Source organism: Oncorhynchus gorbuscha, linkage group LG07 (assembly GCF_021184085.1).
Source record: "Oncorhynchus gorbuscha isolate QuinsamMale2020 ecotype Even-year linkage group LG07, OgorEven_v1.0, whole genome shotgun sequence".
In the NCBI taxonomy this organism is placed as follows: domain Eukaryota; kingdom Metazoa; phylum Chordata; class Actinopteri; order Salmoniformes; family Salmonidae; genus Oncorhynchus; species Oncorhynchus gorbuscha.
Window position 1 is genome coordinate 16280220 of NC_060179.1, and position 23468 is coordinate 16303687.

General features: G+C 50.1%; 2 protein-coding genes across 2 annotated transcripts in view; one reads left to right on the top strand and one right to left on the bottom strand.

The window, feature by feature from the left end:
- The first annotated feature begins 469 nt into the window (after nt 1-469).
- Nucleotides 470-11114, top strand: LOC124039546 (basic helix-loop-helix domain-containing protein USF3-like). The gene is given in 11 exon segments (XM_046355633.1): nt 470-1219; nt 1698-1753; nt 2125-2249; nt 2331-2362; nt 2464-2546; nt 3037-3133; nt 3393-4018; nt 4021-8574; nt 8758-9987; nt 9989-10177; nt 10179-11114. Coding segments are annotated over 9 exon segments (7176 nt in total). The 5' UTR covers nt 470-1219; nt 1698-1753; nt 2125-2205; the 3' UTR covers nt 10500-11114.
- Nucleotides 11115-11322: 208 nt separating this feature from the next.
- LOC124039545 (brother of CDO-like) overlaps nt 11323-23468 on the bottom strand; it is a 59192-nt gene continuing 47046 nt past the window's right edge. The window contains exons 8-17 of the mRNA XM_046355632.1: nt 23168-23333; nt 22978-23046; nt 22336-22548; nt 14938-15116; nt 14596-14818; nt 14258-14440; nt 13302-13510; nt 13056-13144; nt 12795-12958; nt 11323-12645 (exon numbers count right to left, since the gene is read on the bottom strand). Coding sequence (XP_046211588.1) covers nt 12491-12645; nt 12795-12958; nt 13056-13144; nt 13302-13510; nt 14258-14440; nt 14596-14818; nt 14938-15116; nt 22336-22548; nt 22978-23046; nt 23168-23333 — 1650 coding nt within the window. The 3' untranslated portion in view covers nt 11323-12490. The remainder of the gene's footprint in view (nt 12646-12794; nt 12959-13055; nt 13145-13301; nt 13511-14257; nt 14441-14595; nt 14819-14937; nt 15117-22335; nt 22549-22977; nt 23047-23167; nt 23334-23468) is intronic.

Here is a 23468-nt window from a genome sequence, read left to right on the forward strand (position 1 = left end):
AAACAGCATAATGAAGAAGCCTATTTGAAACTATTCCATATTGCACAAGTGTATTTCAGAGGGAATGTTGATCATCTCCTTATACTCAGATAAACTTTATTATCCCTGAGGGGCAATTTGTCCAAATACATGAGTATAAAAATGCACTATTGTACAAGCTCAAATCTCACTTTCAATGGTTTGTACAGTGATCCTGCTTTTGAGCCGTCAATCTTTCAAATCACATTCCAGGAGTATGACCCAGTACATATTTTGATTGGATCATAGACCGAATCTCTTGATCTCTTCCAATTCATTTCAGTTTATCTACGCCTCTTTCTCCTTACTACTTGATTTTTGTCTTCGGTTGTGAGAGTTGATTGGATCCTGGATGCTGATTGGTTGATATGAGGGCGTTTGTGGGACAACCACTCCCGCAACATACCATGACGTATTGGATAAGTTCTTGTCTCATCATTGATTTGCTGCATGCTAACGTGCCAATGATTTGTTTAGCATAGCAACGTCGAAGGATTAGAATGAAAAGACTGGGTCAAAACATGAAAATTGAACTAATGCTGCGCTTGGATCGTCTTTCAATGAGAGCACGATGGTAAATGCCGTCACCGTAGACGGGACTTCCAGCCAGAGTTCAAATATCTCATCTTTTGCCGTGAGCCATATCATAATTTTCTACCGGATGTTGTTTAGCAGTGATTTGTTTACTGAAGTTACCATAGCAACGCATACCATCGTGCTGGCTTACTTTTGCGGTCACCCGCTTTCTTCTTTTTTAATAAATAAAAAACGCTTTCTTGTCCCGAAATGCCGACTGGTATGTCCGTTTTTGCATCCCTCTTCTAACCCAGCATAACGACCAGCCGTACCACTTGTAATTATTTTGGAATATTCGGTGAGGGTTATTGACGTCGAGAGATGCTTACTACCCTCATGTCATGAATCTCGAGACAACTCAAAGTTGCCGGGGTGTCACGTGTCCTACTTATATCAGTACAACCGTAACAACATACGCATTATATTATATCAAATAAACCTCACGTGGCAAATAAGACATTCACTGTTTTGTTTAGCAAATTCGACACTAGCCTCCATTCTAAAAATTAAAAAATACGCCACCTGCTGGAGGGAGACAGATTTTCCGCCGAGTTGGGCCTCTTCCTCCTATCTGGGAAAACCAAAGTTTTGACAGGAACTAAATTCCAAAATGGGGAAGGTACAGGTAAGTTTATAGCTAATTAATGTAATCATTTTCCTAATTCACAAGGGTGATTTGCCAATTTTTCCAGGCGTCCTTTTGATTGCATTATTTTGTTCACTAAGTAAGCTTGATGTGAAGCCTAGCTAGCTAACACTGCTAGCTAGCAAGCTGGAGGGTGGGCGTTTAGATTTCCACGATATTGTTATCCCATGTACTGTGCATGTGAGTATGATTGTTGTGTTTTATTTCTGTCGTTCAAATTCATACTTCAAAAGCGGGCTTATTTTATGCGAACCTACTTTAACATCAGGATAGCAGTGCTAGTTAGCTAATGAGCTAACGTTAACTACCCAACAAGTAAGTTAGGTTCAAAATGGGGATGTTTATGAGTCAACTCACTTTGCCAACATCACGTTTGTTCTCCAAGAATAACCGCTATTGCCCGCAATATATTTCATTCAAGGCAGCATGTCAGATAATATTCATTCATTATTTTCAGGTAGCTAACTGGGATAACCGACTCGCTCAGCGTTGGACTAAGCTCATTGTTTACATGTAAGGCCACAGTATCTTTAATTTCACGACCTGGTTATTGGCAAGGGTCTGCTTTCCGCATATCGTCCCTTCTTCTTGTGATAAATAGATGCAGCACAGTGTTATTCAGAATAAACACAGCTAACTAGTAGATGGTGATTATCACAGAATTTCAACCATATAAATGCTTAATAACAAAACTGTTGTGTGGCTCATGTCTGACCTTACAAATTAGTTGTTGACATCATGGGGCTACTTGCATTTGGGAGGACTGTTGTTGCTGAACAGCCGTGTCTTATTCATGAGTGTGCATCTGTTACATATTTATAATCAAGTGTTTTGTCTAGTCATCATCCCTCCTCACTCCTTTGTCTCTTATGTTTGGGTTGCAGGTCAGCCAGGGAAGGGATTTGATGGTAGGCCTGCAAGCGGGGTGACCAGTGCCTGTTATACAGGCAGTAGAGTAGGCCAGGATGCCAGAGATGACAGAGAACCAGACTCCTGGCCATAAACCACGGTAAGGGCAAATCAATTCTCCTGCATTTAAGTTTTCAGGCACACAACATTGTCTAGCCTCTTTATCCATTTTCTCTTTCAGAAAGAAGAAAAACAAGGAATCTCACAATGCAGGTGAAATATTGTTGTTGTAGTTTGGCCTTTCCTGTCATTTCCCAGCATTTCCTGGGAGTGACTCACTAAGTTTTTGTTTGTTTTGTTTGGTTGTCCTTAAGTTGAGAGACAGCGAAAAGAGAAGATCAATGCTGGAATTAACCGTATTGGGGACCTTCTACCATGTTCCCAGGCACTGAAGCAGGTAACACAGGCTGCGTTTAGACAGGCAGCCCAATTCTGATATTTTCATTAATTGGTCTATTGCCCAATCAGATCAGCGATGAAAAATCCTGAGCTTTGCAGCGGTCTAAGGCACTGCATCGCAGTGCTAGAGGCGTCACTACAGACCCCGGTTCGATACTGAGTTGTATCACAACCGGCCGTGATCAGGAGTCCCATAGGGCAGCGCACAATTGGCCCAGCATCATTAGGGTTAGGGAAAGGTTTGGACGGGGGAGGCCGTCATTGTAAATAAGAACACATTCTTAACTGACTGTGTAAACACATCCACACACACACTCCTTTGTGTGTTTTTGCACCGAACCATAGAACTTACGGGCTCGGTTCTTTTCTCAAGGTGTGATATTTATCCTTTGGTCTGATGCTGTAGCTCCTGTTGATATCCTGCTGTATGCGCTTGTCTTGTGTCAGTCTCCATGTAAATCCCATGCTGACATCCCCTTTGTCTTTAGAGTAAGAACATGATCCTTGACCAGGCCTACCTTTACATAAGTGAGCTGCAGAAACAAAATGACGCCATGCTTCTCGAAGGGGGAGAACGAGTACAAGGTGTGTGCTTCACAATAAGTATGGTGTGACAGTGCATTTTCCAATTTGTTTGCTTGCATTTTACAGTGTTTGAGCGTATACGTCTGGTTGTGCCAGTCTGTCTACATACAGTGTTTGAATCTACCTGTGTGAGGTACTGATAATATATGCCATTTAGCAGATGCTTTTATCCGAAGCCGTTTTTGCATACATGTAACATACAGGTGTTTGAGAGTCTGTGTTGACGACCACTCATCCTTGTTGTCTCCAATCCCTGCAGTTGAGGAGATCCGGCGACTGCGGCGTCAGCTGGACGAGCTGCGGAGGGAGAGCGGCCATTACATTGAGTTGCTCAAAGCCCACGACATCAACTTCCTGGACGACCCCACCGTCCACTGGAAGGGAAAGCTGCGCTGTGCAAAGGTCGCCAAAGTAACGCCCACTCACCAGCTCCCCAAAGGAATTATTGTCTACTCCAATGGGAATGTGATATGCCCAGCAGGGAAGGAACCTAGTCCAGCTTCCGATCTGGGGAAGCAGCCAGTCATGGCTGGGATTGTTCAGTCGTCTTGTGACATCACAGCAGGGGTTAGGGTGAACGTGGCTCTTCAGCACGTCAGTGTCCCTTCCTCTGCCCCTCCGCTCCTCCCTAAGGCAACCCTAGCCCCTATAGTGTCTACACCTGGCATGAAGCTGGTGGAACAGTGTGTAGAAGAGGTACCTTTAGCCCCCAAACTACCCCCCTCTGTGTCCTACATCACCCTCCAGGGTATCTGCCCACTCCCCATGGTCACTGCAGCCTTGCCCCGGCCTACCACCCAGCCCCTAGTCTCCCCGTTGCAGCCAGTTTGGCCACCCCACTCTCGCTCCATCCTGTCCCCAGCTTTACAGCCCTTCCCCAGGTCATAACCACCCAGAACGCTGCCATCGGGACTATGAGCTATACGACTATCAACAGCAGCCCTACTGTCCTCCGGGCCAGTGCAGCAGGGAGCACACAGACCACCTGGACTACCTTACAGCTGGCTGGGAACACAGTGCAACCTGTCTGCCAGTCAGTGGGCACTAAACTATCAGTTCAACCCATTCATATTCAAATGAGGCCACAGGTAACCATACAGCCCCAGGCACCCATCACTGCCCATATCCAAGCCCAGCCTTCCACCCAGAGGACACCCCAGCTACGGCCAGCTATCCTGGCCCAGCACCAGCCCCACTGTACTGTCCTCCCTCAGTCAGCCATCATGTCCCAGCCTGCTGTGGTAGCCAACTCAACTATGATATCACGACCTCAACCTGCTGTACAACAACAGGCAACAGTCCCCTCCCATCCACAGACTGTCCTCATGACTCAACCCCAACCAGCTATGCTTCCTCAGGTCCAGGCTCAAGCCCACCCCCAGGCAGCTGTTAGGCCCCTCCTCCAGACCATGCAGGTATTGCAAATGAACCCTACTGGGACAGCAATTGCTGGGGTAACGACTCCACAGAACACTAACAACCCGAGTGTTGTCATCCTACAGCAGGCCAATCCCTGCTCAGCCCAGTCGGTTGTCAGTGATGACTTAACCAATCAGACGCCTTGTCAGCACATCGTCATCATCCAGGCATCCAATCAGCCTCCACCTGCACCTCCTCAGAACCCTCAGGTTGGCATGGTGCCTGCAGCAGCACCCAATCAGATTGTCGCTACCAGCTCCACAACTTCCACCACTGGGCAACAGATCGTTGGGGGTAAACAGTTGGTTCACATTCTACCACGTCCCGTCCCTCAAACCCAGACACCCCAAGCCCCCCCGGTTCCCTCGAACCCTCAGACCATCACTGTGAACGGGCAGGTGTTTGCCTTGCAGCCCATGAAGACCTCTGAAAAGTCAGGCTGTAAGGGTGGCCAGAGCAGTCTCCAGCTGATCCAGCCCAGCACCGCTGAGGAGCCCAGCACCGCTAAGGAGCCCACCACCAACATGCACACCCTGGGAGCCCTCAGCAGCCTCAACCAGAGCATCTCACAGGGCATGCCGTCGTGCATCTCCACCCAGAGTAACGTCCAGCGAACCCTAGCCTCACCATCCTACTCTATAGTGCCACAGCAGAAGCCATCTTCGGTCCCCATTTTAGCAGCTCCACACAGTTCCCCCGTCAGGCAGATCCAGATCCCCAGTGTGACTCCACACAGACCAGGGCTGGCGATGGGTACAGGGAAGGCCTTGTGGAGACAGCCTGAAACAGCCTCAGTGCCCAGACCTAAGAGGGCCATCACCAAGAGGACCAAGTTAGTGAGTAAGAAGGAGCCCAAACAGGGACGGCCTGTCACCATCTCAGCGAAGCCAGAGGCTTTAACAGGGGACCGTCTGGAACAAGAGGTTACTGTGCCTCAGGGAATCCCATCCTCTGTTGCTGTGACAGTTCGGCCAAAGCCACTCCCTGTCAGCACTACAGCTAACACACCCACAGTTAGTAGTAGTGAGGCTTCAACACAGACCAGACCTGTTGAGATTAGTATCAACTCTACACTGTCCTCTCCTGAAGGTAATAGTGTGACTACTAATTCATATAGTGGACCAACTGTCTCCAGTGAATGCACCACACAGAGTAAAACCTCTGTGACAAGTGTCACTCCGTGTACAGCAGCAATTAGTAGTAGTAGTATGATTTTTAGCTCCACACAGAGTGAACTCATTATCACTAGTGTTGTGAGTCTAGCTACTGTCACTTCTGCAGCAGATAAGCCTACAGTCACTTCTACTGTTTCTTCTCAGAGTAAACAACCTGCGGTTGCCGTTAGTGACAGGTCCACTCACCTCAGACCTACAGTCACTTCTACTGTTTCTTCTCAGAGTAAACAACCTGCGGTTGCCGTTAGTGACCGGTCCACTCACCTCAGACCTACAGTCACTTCTACTGTTTCTTCTCAGAGTAAACAACCTGCGGTCGCCGTTAGTGACCGGTCCACTCACCTCAGACCTACAGTCACTTCTACTGTTTCTTCTCAGAGTAAACAACCTGCGGTCGCCGTTAGTGACCGGTCCACTCACCTCAGACCTACAGTCACTTCTACTGTTTCTTCTCAGAGTAAACAACCTGCGGTCGCCGTTAGTGACCGGTCCACTCACCTCAGACCTACAGTCACTTCTACTGTTTCTTCTCAGAGTAAACAACCTGCGGTTGCCGTTAGTGACCGGTCCACTCACCTCAGACCTACAGTCACACAGAACAGACAGCCGGTCACTACTACTATCAGCACTGTGCAAACTAGATCAGCTATCACTAATGGCAGTTCTAGACAGAGCAGATCTACCGGTGCCTGTTCCACAGAGACTAGATCTAGGTCTACGGGTATGATGTCTTCAGCAGCATGTCAACCCTCAGTCAGCACTGTAAACTCAATAGGAAATAGACCAGTGGTGTCTCTCCAGTCTGCTCAGCTCACTTCGTCATCACAGGGTCAGACCAAGCCAGCCAACAGCCAGGAGTCTCAGCCTACAACCCAGACCCAGTTCCAGCCTGTGGCTTCTCCTTCGGGCCCCTCCACTCCAACCCCCTGTTCTGGCGCCCTGTCTTTTGCCTCGCCCTCTGTAACAGTCCCCATGACCATGCCATCAGAATACAGGAAATGGGTCCCCTATAACAGACCCTCCACCCAGCAAATGACCATGCCCACTTCCACACCATCCCATCCTGCTGAGCTCAATGTGACAGCGGTGTCAGGCAGGGAGAAGGAACCTCAGGCAGAGGGCCACCCCAGCGCAGCAATGGAGAAAGCGAGCGCGAGGAGTGATGCTGCTCCCTCTAGAATGGACTACACTCTCCCACAGCAGGTGTACGTGCTAGACCACGAACCCTTGGATCAGCCTCCGGCTCCTAACAGACAGACTGACTCGCTCATGTCTGGTGGCGCAGGTGGTGGAAGGGGCTTCTCTGTGGCGTCTATGCTTCCCACAGGTCACAGTGTCAGTTCCTCGCCAGGTCATTTTGGATCGTTTACTTTTGCCAGCGAGCAGACTGATATCCTGGCTATGTTGGAGCAGGACAGTCCTGGGAGGAGGGTGGGGGGGTGCACCGTGGATAACTCCTCCTCAGCAAACACCCCAACACCTGCATGGGAACCCAATTCCAAGTCCCAGCAAGCCTCCAACAGCAAAGAGAGGAGTGCTGGACAACAGACAAAGCTCACCAAACAGATGGAGACTCCAGTGGCTAAACAGGTGTCTGTTAGGGTCCAGGCTGGAGATCAGACATCCGCAGTCAGACATCCACAGAACATCTCCTTCTCCCAGTCCCACTCTCACCCCCAGAGCCAGGCCCAGTCTGGTACTTCTGGCACCCTCAGCGTCAACAACCTGATCCGGCCCAGCTCCAGCCAGCAGCAGGCCTACCCAGGCTCCCTCAGTCTGGCTGGGCAGCTGGGCTCAGTCCCATCCCCTGCAGGGAACTCAGCCCATGTTTCCCAAACCTCCACCCCTGTCCTTCCTCCCTTCTCAGGCTCAGTCCAGCTGAACGAGTACGCCCCCCTGATGAGGCCCCAGGTGGGGGTGGGTGAGCCGCGATACATCAAGGACTTGTCCAAGAGGCCAGCCCAGGAGGATGTGATACTGTCCAGCAGTACCAAGCGACAGAAGACCTGCTCGTCGGCCTCTAACGTGGGCCGCATGGAGGTCAAACCCCTGGACCACAGCCAGATGATGGTACCCCAGCTACCCCCTACCACCTCATCCATCATGACCAGGATCAACCCAGACGGAGTGGGTACCCTGTTCTCAGGCAACACCTTCATGAGTACAATGCTCCGACCCACCGAGAGCCACTGCACCCCCCAGCTGCCCACACAGGAACACAACCAACCAGGTGTGCTCCACCTGCCCCATGGCCACCCCCAGCATGGTGCATCCCAGCCAGGCCAACACCTCGGGGGCAACCCCTACCTGAAGCAGCAGCAACAACAACAACAACAGGAGCACCAGGGGCACCACCTGTACCAGCTCCAGCATCACCTGACCCAGCCTGACCCTGCACACCTCCACAGCCTCCACCAGAGGGCGCTTCAGCAGGTCCAGAAGAAGCGGGGGCTGGTTGGAGGGGGTCAGAAACAACACCACCAGGAGAAGGGAGGGGTTCAGCAGCACCAGCATCAACAGTCACAACAATCACATCAACAACAACCTCAAACACACCAGCAGCACCAGCAACAGTCGCAGCAGCACCAGCAACAGTCACAACAACAGCACCAACAGCAAACACAACAACAGCACCAACCACAAGCCCTGTCACAGCAGCAACATCTGCAACAACACCCTCAACAGCAGCACCAGCAGCAGAGCTCCCACTCCAGACACCAGCACCTCCAGCAGCAACAGATCCAGCACTTTGGGTCGCAGCACCAGGAAAAGAGCTGTGAGGCCCAGCCAGGACCAGCGGGACCCAGAGGTCACCACAGCAGCCACCCGGCCCAGGAACACCTGAAGGTACAGGAACTACTGAGGCTGTGTTGAATACATAATGATAATGATTTTATTATCTTGTTTTGTGGCTCTGAGTATACAGTAAAAACATGTGCACGCCCCTCCATTAGGATGATTTACAATAAAGTCTGTTTTCTGTATGTTTTTATCCATTATTTTCTTCTCTCCTCTTTCCCCTCCCTTCAGTCTGATCAGGACCACAGCACCATGCAGAGGCTGATGAGCTCTAGAAACCTGGAGCAGCACCTGACCTCCCAGCCCAGCAACCCTGCCTCCCAGCCCTCTGACCTGGGCTGTGCTCCCCCGCGCCAGGATCACCACCGTGTCTCCAGCTACTCTGCAGAGGCCCTCATTGGGAAGGGCTCGTCTAGTGATGAGCAGCAACGCATGGTGCTCCATCTGCAGGCCACCCGCGGTACTACACAGGAACAGCCAGACCTACGGGGATACCTGGACACACCCAGAGTGAAGGGCAATGTCACACACAACCCTCAGAGCCGGCTGCCCCCAGACCACCCAGGTTCTGCAGACGTCCAGAGGGTCTCTGAGTGTCCTCCGTTTAAAACAATGGCCAGTGCTGAAGGGGGGCATCAGCTGGGGGGCTTTGAGGACATGACACCTAAATCAGGTTCCTCCTCTCAGAGAGGCCAGCAGGGGGGTTTCAGGATGAACCCGGGGCCTCCAGGGGATGGGCGAACCCGTGGGGGGTACAGTGGACCCCATCCTGGGACGCAGGGGGTGCAGATTGGTGCTCCAGGTCTTACCCGGGACCAGGAGGGGTGTCATCAGAGTTTTATGCAGAGTCTCCTGGAGCAGACCGACCACCAGAGGGCAGTCCAGTGCTGTCCTCCGGTCAGTATGGAGTACGGCTGTGTGCCTGGCAGCTCTGCAGGGGACATGCAGGCTAAAGCATCCAGCCCCAGTGTTCCTCCCACTCAGAAGGCCTCAGCTATGAGGCTTGGGGAGGGCAACAAGGGCCACATTCCTCATGGTAGTGGGAACATGGGCACCCACCCAGGGGTACGGACAGGCCTCCCCCACCCCCTTACCCCCCACAACAGCTCTGAGCCAGGCCGCACCACAGCCTCCTCCAGACCGCCCACCGCAGTCAGCCAGCGCTCCCGCCACATAACCCAGGAGGCCCAGAGCGGGAAGCTGAGGCCTGGAGAGCGACCACGGTCAGGCAGCCTGAGACCTGGGAACCCCTTTGAGCCTGACGTCCACCTGCTGGGTCGACCACAGTCGGGGAGTGAGGCGCGGCGCAGCAGTATCGTTCGCTTTATGGCAGACAGTGCTCAGGCCTCCGGGGACAACAACCTGGTGCCTGACCAACACCTGGCCCAGAACTTTGGCTTCTCCTTCATGCCGGATGGAGGACTGAACCTCCCTCCTATCAACGCCAATTCTACTTTCATCCCCCCCTGTTAGCCAGACCAACTCCTCCCGCCCCTCGTCCCTGCTCCCCGTAGAGCCGCAGAACACCTTACCCTCCTTCTACCCCTCCTACCCCCCTGCCGCCCACCCCAGCCTGGCCAGCGACATCCCCATCCAGTACTTCTCCAACCAGATGTTCACCAGCCCCGGCGCCGACAAGAGCAGTTCTGCCCCCCCTCAACAACCGCTTCGGCTCCATCCTGTCTCCCCCGCGCTCCGTAGGGTTCGCCCAGGCAACCTTCCCCCTACTCTCAGACATGCCCGCTATGCCCATCAGCAACTCCTCTGGCATCACCCCACACCTGTCCAACTTCAGTCTCACTTCGCTGTTCCCTGAGATCGCCACGGCGATGCAGCCTGATGGTTCTGCCATGCCAATGTCCCCTTTGCTGTCGCTCTCCAACAATTCCTCTGCAGACTCAGGCAAGCAGCCCAACCGCCTCGCCCACAACATCAGCCATATCCTGGGGCATGATGGGAGCTCTGCCGTGTAGGTGAGGGGACTTAAGGTGTTGTCGTGCCAACGTGGCAGTCAGGAATGTTCTGATTACATTTCAGATGAAACATTTATTGAGTTGTATTACGTGGAGTAATGCCATGGCCAATTGAATTGACAGGATTACAACTGTTCTGTTTGGATTAAAGTGGGTGGAAGGGCTGGTGATCTTTTATGTTGGTCAGCTGAATGGTTTTTTATCATATTATTATTTATGGTTAGTGTTATACTTTAACTTCCTGGCAGTTCTATCGATACCCTAACATGGCAGTGGTTGCCCTAGTTACTGAAGTCATAGCGTTTCACTGATCTGGCACTCCTATGGCTCTAGGATGGGGGAAATGAAGCTCCTAAACCATATGGTTTGCAAATAGGTCTGACGTGACGACTTATCTGCTAGTAAAATGATATGAAGAGTTTTGTAATTTCATTGACTAACTTCTAAAAGAGGATCCATTTGAAAAACATGTGCACAAAATTCTCAAACTTAAATGTACTAACTTAAAATCAGGGTGTACAGTACAGAATATATGAGATGTTTTGTAAATACGTTTATGATAATTGTTAGTTTGATATGTGTGTATCTGTAAATAAATAAAGTTGATTAACATTTTTTTATTGATTAGAACTTTGTCTGTAAATGTCCAGTTGTCATCAGTTTCCCTCCCTAAATAGTCACAGTACTGTAGGGCCCTTCAGTTGGGTGAAGGACAAATCAAGTGAGGGATGAATCTGAAATGGAATCTTTGATTACACCTCATTTCAATTCCGTGCAAACCATTTAACAGGGTTAAAATGAAACGCAAAAGCAACCAAGGAAATGTCATTATAAGCTTTATTTACATGCAATAGTGCTTCTGCCTGTGTAACCACGATGTCTACACACATAAAGATGGGTTATAGATTCAGGGACTCCTTCATTTTGATCTCAGACGCCTCGTGGGGAAGGCTAATACTGATGCACCTAGTTGTGAGGGAAGAATAATACTGACACGCCAGTCAGATTCCCTCACAAGGCACAGTCGTTTGGAGTATTGGCCAGCATAAACAGACTGTCATTTCTGTCTAGTATAAAATGGAGCAGATTGAACTTCCAGAATCTTTCCCATTCAGCGATAAGGGGGAAAAAAAAATCATGCTCCCAAAAATAAATAACTATACAATATATAAATCTTTGTTCTGTAAAAATAAAAGGCAGAATGCTTTGAAGTTGCATACGTTTGTTAATACTTTGTTAATGATGAAAAATGCATAATATTTCTCAGTTATTTCTATACGAAACGGAAGGCGTTGAGAATCGCACCCCTATGACAACACAGAACAGGATTGAAGCGGGAGTATATACACAACACTGCATCACAACATACATGAGGGTTGTGTCCAATGTGCATTATCATTGAGCATATTCAGGTAGTACCTCGTCCAAATGCTTGCTCTCCATTCGCCTCTACCGAGCAGCACAACCCTGAGCAGCACAACCCTGAGCAGCACAACCCTGTCCGTTGGTCTTTTCTTCCCAGCTGAGGATAGTATAATAACCAGATGTCTGAGTTGTGGAAAATGGGAATTCTACAGGGAATGACTGAGGAGACTGGTAGATGTGCTGCTGATGCCTAGTCAGAGAGACAGTGGAATGACACTTCTCTCCATCCTGTAGTAGCTCATCCACATTCTATTGAAGATTTCATTTGTGACTTAAATCGGCACCAGGATTGGGATCACATTCAAGAAATGCAGACATGAATATATACGAACAGAGATCTGTCTTTATAACACAGAGTAGGATTACAGCGTGATAACAGAAACTCCCTTAGTCCTGGTTGTAGCGACAGGACCCACAGATAAGTCTTTCAAAATGAACATATCCTTGTACACGGCATAAAACAACGTTTTTGTATGTACAAAAGCATAAATATATAAATATCTGTGATACAAAAATAAATACTTTTTGTTTTCTGTTTTTCTGATAGTGTTTTTTCTAGCGTCCGTTTAATCTGACGTCCCTTGTTCTACCAGCGGTGTTTCCCTCTGGAGGGTGTTCACTTCCTGGAGTGGAAGTGCATCTTGGGATTCTGGCGTTGTAGCTGCTGAGGTTGTCGCCTTGGAGTTCTCCTCCTCCAGTGATCGAGGAGAGCAGGGTGGGTCTACACAGACAGAGGGGAGTAAAATACATGTTTATATAAAATGGTCATTTGAAATCTGCAGTGGACATAACTGACATTCATAGCTCCTGAAGCATGAGGTAAATGCATAAGTTGCATAATGTTAAAGTTTTGTGAGAACGGACTTGTACCTTGATTGATGGCATTCTCCTTTATGATGTCCCCATTGTAAAAACGGGCGTTCCCCGTCAGGTCCCGACTGCTGATTGGCTGTTCTGAGGTGTTGAGTAGCTGAAGGGTGGAGTCTTCGGGCAGAAAGCAGTGATCTTCTCCGTCCCCATGATGCTCAGGCTCACTGAGAGGAGGGACATGTTTGGGTGAGAATGCTTCTATACACACAGAGACGGACCGACTGACTGAAATTGAGGATGTGAGAACAGTCCTGTACATACCTGTTAGAGTAGTGGTAGACTGGGACGTGTCCGTTTGACATGGTCTGTGCTAGTAGCGTGCCACACTCCATATCATACTGCACATCCTCCTGCAACAGGAACAAGAGACATCAGTCAGACTTCTGTTATTCGTGAAAAACAATGTGCCCAAAACTGATATGCCCCCAACAGGGATTTATCGGTGAGAAGCACAAGACACGAACTTGGCGAGCTTAGGTTCCCAGTGGGGATGGAACTCAGTCTGACCTGTAGTCCTGGCAGGCAGTGTGTGGGCCGATGGTGTTTCCCGTTGGAGGTGTACAGTCCAATGGGTGGGTAGACGGCGTGCGGTGGGGGCAAGTGGGGGTCCAGGGGGCAATGCCCGACCAGTGCCAGGCCCTGCAGGGGCACCATGGTGTACTGGCAGGAGGAGACGGGGGACGCCACAGCTGGGAAACACAGGTCTGACATTTCCTCTGGAGGGGAGAAAACACAAGCACCGTTGTTAGACATGAAAGGACTTCCAGGGCTGATATATCAAGGGATTAGTCCATTCAAAATGGCGTGATTGGTCAGTTATATTTTAGTCATTTAGTAGATGCTCTTCTCCAGAGTGCATTCATCTTAAGATGGCTTCAATACATCTGACAAACACATATTACAGTTGTAGTCAGTACATTTTTCCTCAATAAAGTAGCTATCAGCAAAGTCATAAAGGGGAGGGGAATTATACTTTTTCTTGTCCCATTGCTGCAACTCCCCTACAGACTCGGGAGAGGCAAAGGTCAAGAGCCATCTGACCAAGTCGCACTGCTTCTTGACACACTGCTCTCTTAACCCGGAAGCCAGCCAAATCATGTGTCAGAGAAAACTCTGTCCAACTGGTGACCGAAATCACCTTGCAGGTGCCCAGCACGTCACAAGGAGTCGCTAGCCAAACCCTCCCTCAACCGCGATGACGCTAGGCCAAATGTGCGCCGCCTCATGGGTCTCCTGGTCACGGCTGGCTGAGACACAGCTTGGGATCGAACCCGGGGCTGTAGTGACTCCTCAAGCACTGCGATGCGGTGCCTTAGACCGCTGCACCACTCAGGAGGCCTCAGGAGGGGGAATATTTGAGATACTCTTTGAGTTGAAAAAACTACAGTTGTTTTTGTGACTAAATCGAACTTGATCCAACAACTACTACCACCACCCTCATCATCATCCTCGTCACTACTCACTCTCTTTGGCCCAGGCTCTCCACAGGCAGAAGGGGATGAAGGCTACGATGATGAACACGAGGGCCCCCAGGACCACGCCCACTATGAGGTAGGGGAGGTCGCTGGGGCGGGGCACAGGCCCCCCGGAGTGCTCTGGTCTCTGGGACGACGTCTCCGACGGGGAGGGCCGCTGGTTCAAACGAGCTGGGGGACGGAGGGGTTCATTTAGTTGATTTAACATTTATTACAGTCAGGTTATCAAATTCATTCTAGAAACAATGTTGCTTTTTTAGCATTTGTCTGTGAGAGTACACGTGTGAATGAGATGGCTATACAGGTAGAGACAGAGATCTGCTTACCTTTAGTTTCTAAGATAACCACGTTGCCAAACTCGCTCTCTCCCCCCTCGTTGAAGCTCTGCATCTTGATGTCGTAGGCCGTCTCAGGCTGCAGGTCACTGATGGAGTGCCAGTAGCGGTCCCCCTCCACCACGTCCTTCTTATAGTCACTGTCGTTGTCACTGTCTGTCGGCCGGTAGAAGATGTAGAAACCGTAGACGGGGGTGTTGTTGACGGCAGTGTACTGTGGTGAGAAAAAATATGAAAGATTGAATATTAACAAAATGACAATAATTTGAGTTTTCAGCCATACGTATAAGATGACAACGCAAACATAAAGGACACACAGCCTGTTCCACTCACTGTCCATTTGAGGATGATGGTGGTCTCGTTGATGGCTTCATTATAAGTGATGTAGGGTCCGTCTACAGGGCGTTCGTTGGGCCTGCCGCCACCCAACACCGTGTAGGCCTTAGAGGGGACACTGGGGGGGCTGGCGCCAATGACATTCACTGCCAACACACGGAACTTATAGGACATGCCTACAGGGAAACAGAAAGCACACACAGGTTAAAATAACCAAACAAACCTCTGTCTTTCTCTGACCACACTAATGGTGATGGTAACTGAAAGATTAGTGGAATCTGTGTGGGTTGCTGGACAGGTAGGATGACTGACAGTGAAGGTGAACAGGTGGTCACGTGTCAGGTGACAGAGGAATGTATGAGACTGAGGCAGGAATTCCTTTAACCATAAAGTGGTATATTTACTGGTAGTGTGGATTCATGGACGCACAGAACTTCTGGATCAGATGGATTTAGGGAAGAGAAAGCAGCGAGATCAGGCAATGGCAATTTCCTCCTTTTATGGAGTTGAGATCTGTAGGACATTTCCACCTGACCTAATTAAAGCGCCCCTGGCCCAGCTGAGTAAATGGCAATTAATTAAAGGAGTATTCCACCAACTCCATGGGCCTTTTCTACAGCCACCCCGGAAATTTGTTAATTTCCACATTCCTCAAAAAGGCTCATTGCTCCCCATCCTCTGTCATCTCAGGGAGAGGAATCAGTCGGGCAACTGGCCGGATATATGTCCGGTTCTTCACCTGGATTTCCACTGATCTAACACGACCATCGGTCCCAGGCATGGTCTTAGTTATACGGCCCACCGGCCAGGAGGCTCGAGGCAGCTGAGGGTCCACCATCAGTACTACTTGGCCAGTTTCCAGGCTGGCCATTTCTCTCCGCCATTTCCCTCTGTGCTGTAGACTTGGTAGGTAATCCCGAATGAATCGGGCCCAAAAATGGTCAGCTAAGATTTGGCTGTGCCGCCACCGGCGTCTGCCTACGAGGTTGGTATCAGCACACATGGCTTGAGGAAGTGACACATCTCGGCGTCCCATCAAGAGCATATTCGGTGTAACCGGATCGGGGTCAGCGATGTCTGCAGAGAGATATCCCAAGGGTTTGGAGTTCAGAATCCCTTCCACCTCTATCAGGACAGTCCTCAAGACCGTTTCAGTGACAGTTTGGTCCCCTAGTACGACTCGTAAGGCCGTCTTTACAGATTTGATCTCTCGCTCCCATGTTCCTCCAAAATGAGGAGCGCCTGGAGGGTTAAATTTGAATGAGATTTGTTGGTCCATCAGCTGATTCTTGAGGCTGGGTTCCATGGCTTGGAAGGCTTCCTCCAACCTGGCTTCTCCTGCCTTGAAGTTCGTACCTCTGTCAGCCAGGATCTCGTAGGGTTTCCCCCGTCGGGAGATAAACCGCCGTAGGGCCATGAGGAAGGCTTCCGTATCCAAACTCTCCAGTAGGTCCAGGTGGACACATCTGGTTGTCATACACTTGAATAGAATGCCCCAGCGCTTTTCCACACGACGACCTAACTTGATCATCAAGGGGCCGAAGCAATCTACTCCTGTTGACCAGAAGGGTGGTTTAAGGAGGCGCAAACGAGCAGGGGGTAAATCTGCCATTTTGGGCACCGTAGCTCCGGCCCGCCATCTCTGACATTCTACGCAGGCGTATTGGTGCTTACGAATGGCTCCTCGTCCTCCAATTATCCAGTACTTCCGCCTCATCTCCCCATAGACCCTCTCTGGCCCTGGGTGGAGAAGCCTCTCATCATAACTCTTGATGAGGAGCCTGGTAAGAGGGTGTCTGGAGTCGAGGATAATTGGGTGGATAGCATCTGGGTCCAAAACCTCCGCTTGGCGCAGCCTCCCTCCGACTCTGATCACTCCAAGGATTGGATCATATTCTGGGGCAAGAGAGAGAAGACGGCTGCCCTTAGCCACTTCCCTACCGGCTTTCAGAGCTTTTAACTCCTCAGGGAAGCTAACTGCTTGTGCTTGCTGGAGGAGTAGTATCTCTGCCGCGAGGGAGGTAGGTATAGAAGCCACCCCATCTGAGGTCTGGTTTGTGGCTGTGATCAGATCCGGCAGTGTTTGGGATTGTGTTAGGTCAGGGAGAGCCGTTGTTGGTTCCGTAGAAATGCTGTAGCATTGGGCAGACTTCCTTAACTCATGAGCTTCAGTCGGTCGCGGAGGGGCCGCACGCCTGGGGGCTGTCGGCCACTCGTTCTCTGGTTGGGACAAGAATGGTGGTCCCAAGCTCCAGCGATGGGGTTTAGCCAATTCCTTAAGGGTTTTACCTCTAGTAATGTCATCAGCAGGATTGTTTATGCTATCAACATACCTCCAGTCATATATGCTTGAATAATGGCTGATTGTGAGTGACTGTATGGTTGTGTGGGGGTGAGATTAATGGACTTCTGTTAGGTCTTGGATTTCCGCAATGCGAGTCCCGACAAACACCTTATACCTGCAGGACTCCGACTTGAGCCATGTCAATACAGTGGTCGAATCACTCCAGTAGATGATCCTTTGGATTGGCAAGGTGAGCTCGGCTCGCAAGGTAGAGGCCAACTGGGCTCCGGAAAGGGCAGCACTGAGTTCCAGCCTAGGCATTGACAACTGCTTCTTGGGTGCGACCCTGGACCTGGCCATGACAAAGGAGACATGGGTGTGGCCTGCCTTATCCTCCACTCTAAGATAGGAAACCGCCCCATAAGCTCGCTCCGAAGCGTCACAGAACACATGCAGTTCCAGGCATGATCCCAGTTGGTCAACACAGGATGGTACATAACATCTTGGCATTTGGACATCAGAGAGCTCCGTTAACTCAGTTTCCCAACAGATCCATCGTTCCACTAGGTCAGCTGGGTGGATTGGTTCATCCCAGTCCCTCTTGGTCTGCCACAGGTCCTGGACTAAGACTTTGGCCCGTGTTGTGTATGGCAGGATATACCCAAGGGGATCGTATTGACTGGCCAGGGTCCGATAGATGGTGCGCAGAGTGGGGGTTTCGGTACTCGGGGATGAGCGGTGCTTATACCCCAGGGTATCCGGTAGGCAGCTCCACCTCAGTCCTAGAGTGGGCTCTTCTGGGTTAGCACCAGACTGCGTTAGCCATAGTTCACTGCTACTGGACCTAGCTTGTGGCGGGAGGTGCTGGATAACCTCCGCTCTGTTACTAGCCCACTGTCGGACCTCAAATCCCCCTTTGGACAGGAGATTCCGCACTTTATCAAGGAGTGATTTCGCTTCAGCTGTGGATGGGATGCTTTGTAAGCAGTTATCCACATAGAAGGCATTTTCCCTGAATCCAATACTTCTGGGTCACTGTCTGGATGCTCCCGTGCGTGTCTCTGCAGAGCGTATATGGCACAGCAAGGACTGCAGGTGGTGCCGAATGGGAGTACCTGCCATTCATAGATTGTGGGCTCTGCATCTCGTTCCATATTTCGCCATATGAACCGGAGCAGTGTGGTGTCGGAAGGCAGTAAACGAATCTGATGAAACATGGCTTTGATGTCTCCACTGATGGCTGTAGAGTGCTGCCGGAACCGGAGAAGGACACCGAGCAAGGAAGGACCTAAGGTTGGTCCGGGAGTAGACAGTCATTCAGGCTTTGACCAGCTGCTTGGAATGAACAGTTGAAGACAAGTCTATACTTCCCACCATGTTGCTGGATAACATGGTGAGGGAGATACCAGGATTCACGGAGTGCGTTTCCCTCTTCATGAGCTGTCACTTCAGTGACGTAGCCTGCCTTCACAAGGTTATGAATCTCTCGGTTATGAACTTCTGCAAGCTCAGGATTCTTCACCAGGCGTCGCTCTGTTCCACGCAGTAGTGGGAGTACAGCCCGTGTCGTGGTTGCCAGAGAAGGATGGTTGGGCACCCGTAGCAGTGGGGTTGCATACCTGCGAACGCCATCCATTTCAGTGGTGGTGGTGCTCTTCTCCAGGAGGTCTAATGCATAGGAGTCATTTTTCGAGCGAGTGACCTCCTGTAGCTTCCGGTTGGAGAAGGTGTCCATCTTCCATAGCATCTCAACATTCCGAAGGAGGTCAGTGGCTGCATCTGGATTGCTTCTGGTGAAGAGGACTTGCTGTGACTGTACAGCTTGGGTGGAGAGAAGTAGATGGGATGGACCTTGCACAGCCCAACCCAAGGATGTATGGACAGCAATGGGTCCTCCTTCTGGTCCAGCTCGTATAGGCTCAGTCGGGGTGACGAGATGTGGGTGGTCTGACCCAATCAGGATAAGTGGTGCTACTCTGGCCAGGTTAGGAAGAGGCAATCCTCGTAGATGAGGATATTGTTTCTGTAGAACACTTACCGGGCAGGAGTGCTCTGCGAGATTCAAGCCATCTGCCGTGAAGGCATTGGTGATGTTATAGGCCACGCCCCTGTTTCCTGAAGGTGAAATGCTGAAGGTTACAGCAGAGCCTTTCATTTGGATAACATCGTGTCGCACCGTTCTGAGATTAAGGGTCTCGGGGGTCCCTTCCAGGTTAAGCTGACGGGTGGCCGCTGTGAGAATGATTGTTCTTTCTGACCCATCATCTAGAACGGCGAATGTATCAATGCTTCTCCCTTCACTTTGCAGAGTGACCTTGACCACCTTCAACATGACCCTTGGAGATCGGTTCTGCTGGTCGAGATACAGCTCCTTTGCAGCTCCTACCATGAGCATACTCTGCTCCTTCTTTGCTTGGGGAAATAGATCATGCAACACGGTGAGATGGATTTCTTTACAGCGGTTGCAGGGTTTCCTCAATGTGCAGGTCTCCACCTTATGGCTACGGGCACACTTGTAGCATCGCTCGCCTGAAGTGATCCAGGCCTTCAATTGAGTTTGAGTGAGCTTTTTTACTCTGGGGCATGAGCCAAGGAAGTGCCCCTTAATATTGCAATATGGGCAGTAAGGCTGGAATTTGATGTTCTTGCTCTTGAGAGGAGTCTTTTTCCCAGGTTCCTCTCCGGCCTCACTATTTAAGTACATGGTAGTGGGATTTGGCCTGTTCTGTCCCTGCTGGCGTTCAAACTCCTTCCTTCCCCCTGTGGCTATGGCGGAGATTGTGGCCTGGTGAGCGATGCTCTTCGCCTTTGCCTTCACCTCCAACCATGTGGCCAGGTCTCTGAGAGCATAGGTGCTTCTCGAGCCCTCTTTCAGGATGCCCTTATTCAAACAATGTTCAATGAAACTGTCTCTGAGGTACACTGGAAGTTTGCTAAGAAGCCTGTCCACGTGGGAGCCACATTTTAGCTCGTTCCGTCTTCTCCTTCAACGGATTGGAGCATAGAGGTCAGGGATTGGACAGCCAGGGAGAATTCTTGGAAGGCAGCATGGTCTCCCATTTTAATTGGAGACGTGTTCAGGATGTTGTTTAGTTCATTCTGGACTAGCTGACGTGGCTCACCATATCTTGCCTTCAGGGCCTGGAGAGCTGTCGTGTATGGTGTTGCGGAATGCATAAAGGATTGGGCCAGCCTGTATGCACTTGGAAACCGCAAATGATCCATTAGTACTTTGTATTTGTAGCGTTCTGACAGATGACTGTGAATACCCAGTAGACTCTCCAATGCCATTTCCAAAAGGACAAATTCACTCTCCTTTCCATTTTCAAAGTATGGCAGTTTGGGTCTGGGAATTCCATAGGCTGAGGCTACTAGAAGTTTCATAATGTTGGCTCCCTCTTCTGGTTGCGTGAAGGATAAACCCGGGACTTCTGATGAGCCCACTGTGGCCTCATTGGGCCGGTCACCTACTGTCCCAGACCCACCATTTGTGGCAGCCGGAATTGGGCGAGAGCCCTCCGACCTGTTGTTTGAGGACTGGCCTGGCCCTGGATGAAAGGAACGATTTGCCTTGGTTGGTAATTGGCGGAAAGGCGAAGGAGTGATGCTTTGTCCAGATGGAGGAATGCTAACTTGTGTCACTGGCATAGAGGGCGTTGGCGGAGCGGCCCGTCTCCGTGCTCCGTGTTGGCTGTTGACCCCGGAGCCTCCGAGGACTGTGTGCCATGCTGTACCAGAGGGGCAGATTGGGAAAGAAAGGCAGACAGTTCAGGTCCATGTGGAGGGGTGGTCAGGTCAACTCCCTGTTCGTTCCTCTCCAGGAAGGATGAGACCATCCGTGCCTCCTCTAATTCCCTTCTGGCTTGACGGTGCCGTCGCTGCTGTGCCAGGTCCTTGGCAATGAATTCCCTTTCCTGTAGAGCTCTACGGGCCTGCACATCAATTGGTGACATCGTTCGTCAGCCTGTCGTTCCTCCTCAATCTGACGCTCAATTTCCTCCAAAGCTAATAGTTTCATCCTCTCTTGTAGGACAGCGTTCTGTGAATTGCTGAGGGCTAGTGAATGGCGGCTGCCATGGCCACTTCCAAAGGGGTATCCACTGGTCGAACTCCCACTCCGTCTAGAGTGCTTCGACGATTTCCCATTAGTTAAGGGGTGAGCGGAGCCTGCCTCTGGAAGCTGGTCGACCTGTGCAGTGGGTGTTACCTCTTCCATAGGTTCCTCACGTAGACCACTTTCCTGCTCCAAAGCAGTTTCCGGTCCTTGGCTCAGAGGGGATGGTTGATGGCTGAAACATACAGTTGATCCATCAACTCTTTGAGCTCTGGTGGGCTTGCCCTTTGATGTCGGAACCTCGACCACATAGTCCTTAAGATAACCAGGTGCTTGCCTGGTTCTTCTGGTGCTCCTGGTAGTTGAGGATGAAGCCTTTGTTGCTTTAGGCTTAGCTCCTGGATATTTCCTTTGTTCCAAGACCTTTCCCTCAGCTGCTCTCTCCTCCTCTCTTCTTCCTTCCAGTGGAGACAATTCTTCCCTCTCCGCCTCCATTTCCTTTTCACCTGTCTTTGGTTCAGTCATCATCCGGCTCAAAGGACCATTGAAAGATTAGTGGAATCTGTGTGGGTTGCTGGACAGGTAGGATGACTGACAGTGAAGGTGAACAGGTGGTCACGTGTCAGGTGACAGAGGAATGTATGAGACTGAGGCAGGAATTCCTTTAACCATAAAGTGGTATATTTACTGGTAGTGTGGATTCATGGACGCACAGAACTTCTGGATCAGATGGATTTAGGGAAGAGAAAGCAGCGAGATCAGGCAATGGCAATTTCCTCCTTTTATGGAGTTGAGATCTGTAGGACATTTCCACCTGACCTAATTAAAGCGCCCCTGGCCCAGCTGAGTAAATGGCAATTAATTAAAGGAGTATTCCACCAACTCCATGGGCCTTTTCTACAGTAACCGTGTTGATTACTCAGTCATTATTCAAATAGGTATGATTATGATGATTAAACAGTAATGTTGATGATAATCAGTCATGCTAATGATGAGGATGATGAGGCCATTTGTCATGAGGGATAACGATGATGGTAATGATGGTGATGAAGCTCACCTTTCTCCAGGCCAGTGATCTCCACAGACAGTCGTTGGGGGGGGATATTAGTGACAGCCACCTCCCATTCCCCCCCTCCCTTCCCTTTCAGCTTCTTAAACTCCACCCGGAATGACTGGATGGGGAAACCCCGGTTACTGCGCGGGATCCACGTTACGTACGCAGACGTCTCTGTCGCCGTGGAGATGGTGGGCTTATCAGGGGCCTCGGGAGCTGTGGAAAAGTGATAGAAGTTAAACGGACATCAAATCTATTATTGGTCCATATTAATGCACACATAACCACACTGACACAAGGACAGACTCACTCTCTCAATAACACTAAAGCCAAAACACTCAGACACAAGGACAGACTCACTCTCTCAAACACACTAAAGCTAAAACACTCACAGACACAAGCAGGTAACGTAAACAATGTACAAAGACTTACTTTGAGCTCATCCTTTAGTGTTAAAATTGAGAGAGAGATCAAGACAGATCACATGTTAGTACAGAGTAGAAGAGTGAGGGGTTAACAGTTAGTCAAACAGTCTAATAACAACTGGCAGGATGTTAGAAACAGCTGAAAGGGCTAAGAGTTGGAACTGTGGTCCATCTATGTTCCAACCATGCTGGACAGTAGGAGAGGGGGACGGGGACTTACGAGAGAGGCGAGGTGATGGTACTGCAGGAGTTTTAGGAGGCTCGTTCTGTCCCCCTGGACCTCTACGACCTGTTGGCACGGAAACAAGAGTATTAGCAAAAAGACACAAATACCGGGGAATGTATCAACATGGGGGCATTTATGATAATAATTTGGATGAATAAATGAAACAATAGGTAAATAAATGTACCTTTGCCTGTCCTGAAGGTCATCATGGCCGGTTGTCCCAGGCCAGCACAGTTCTTAGCAGACATCTCCACCTCGTACAGACTGGCTGGCTGCAGCTTGGCCAGGGTCAGCTTGTGGAGAGACCCAGATATACAGCTGCTGGTCCACTCACCTGGAGGGTCCTCAATCTGATGGAGAGAAGAGAGGAGGCATTAGTTAGTTTGTGAGGACATGTAAAGACATATGTCGTTGTAGACAACTTTATATAATATCTATTTCATTTTTGTTCTCAAATTTTATTAGTTGTACTATTTAAATATTGA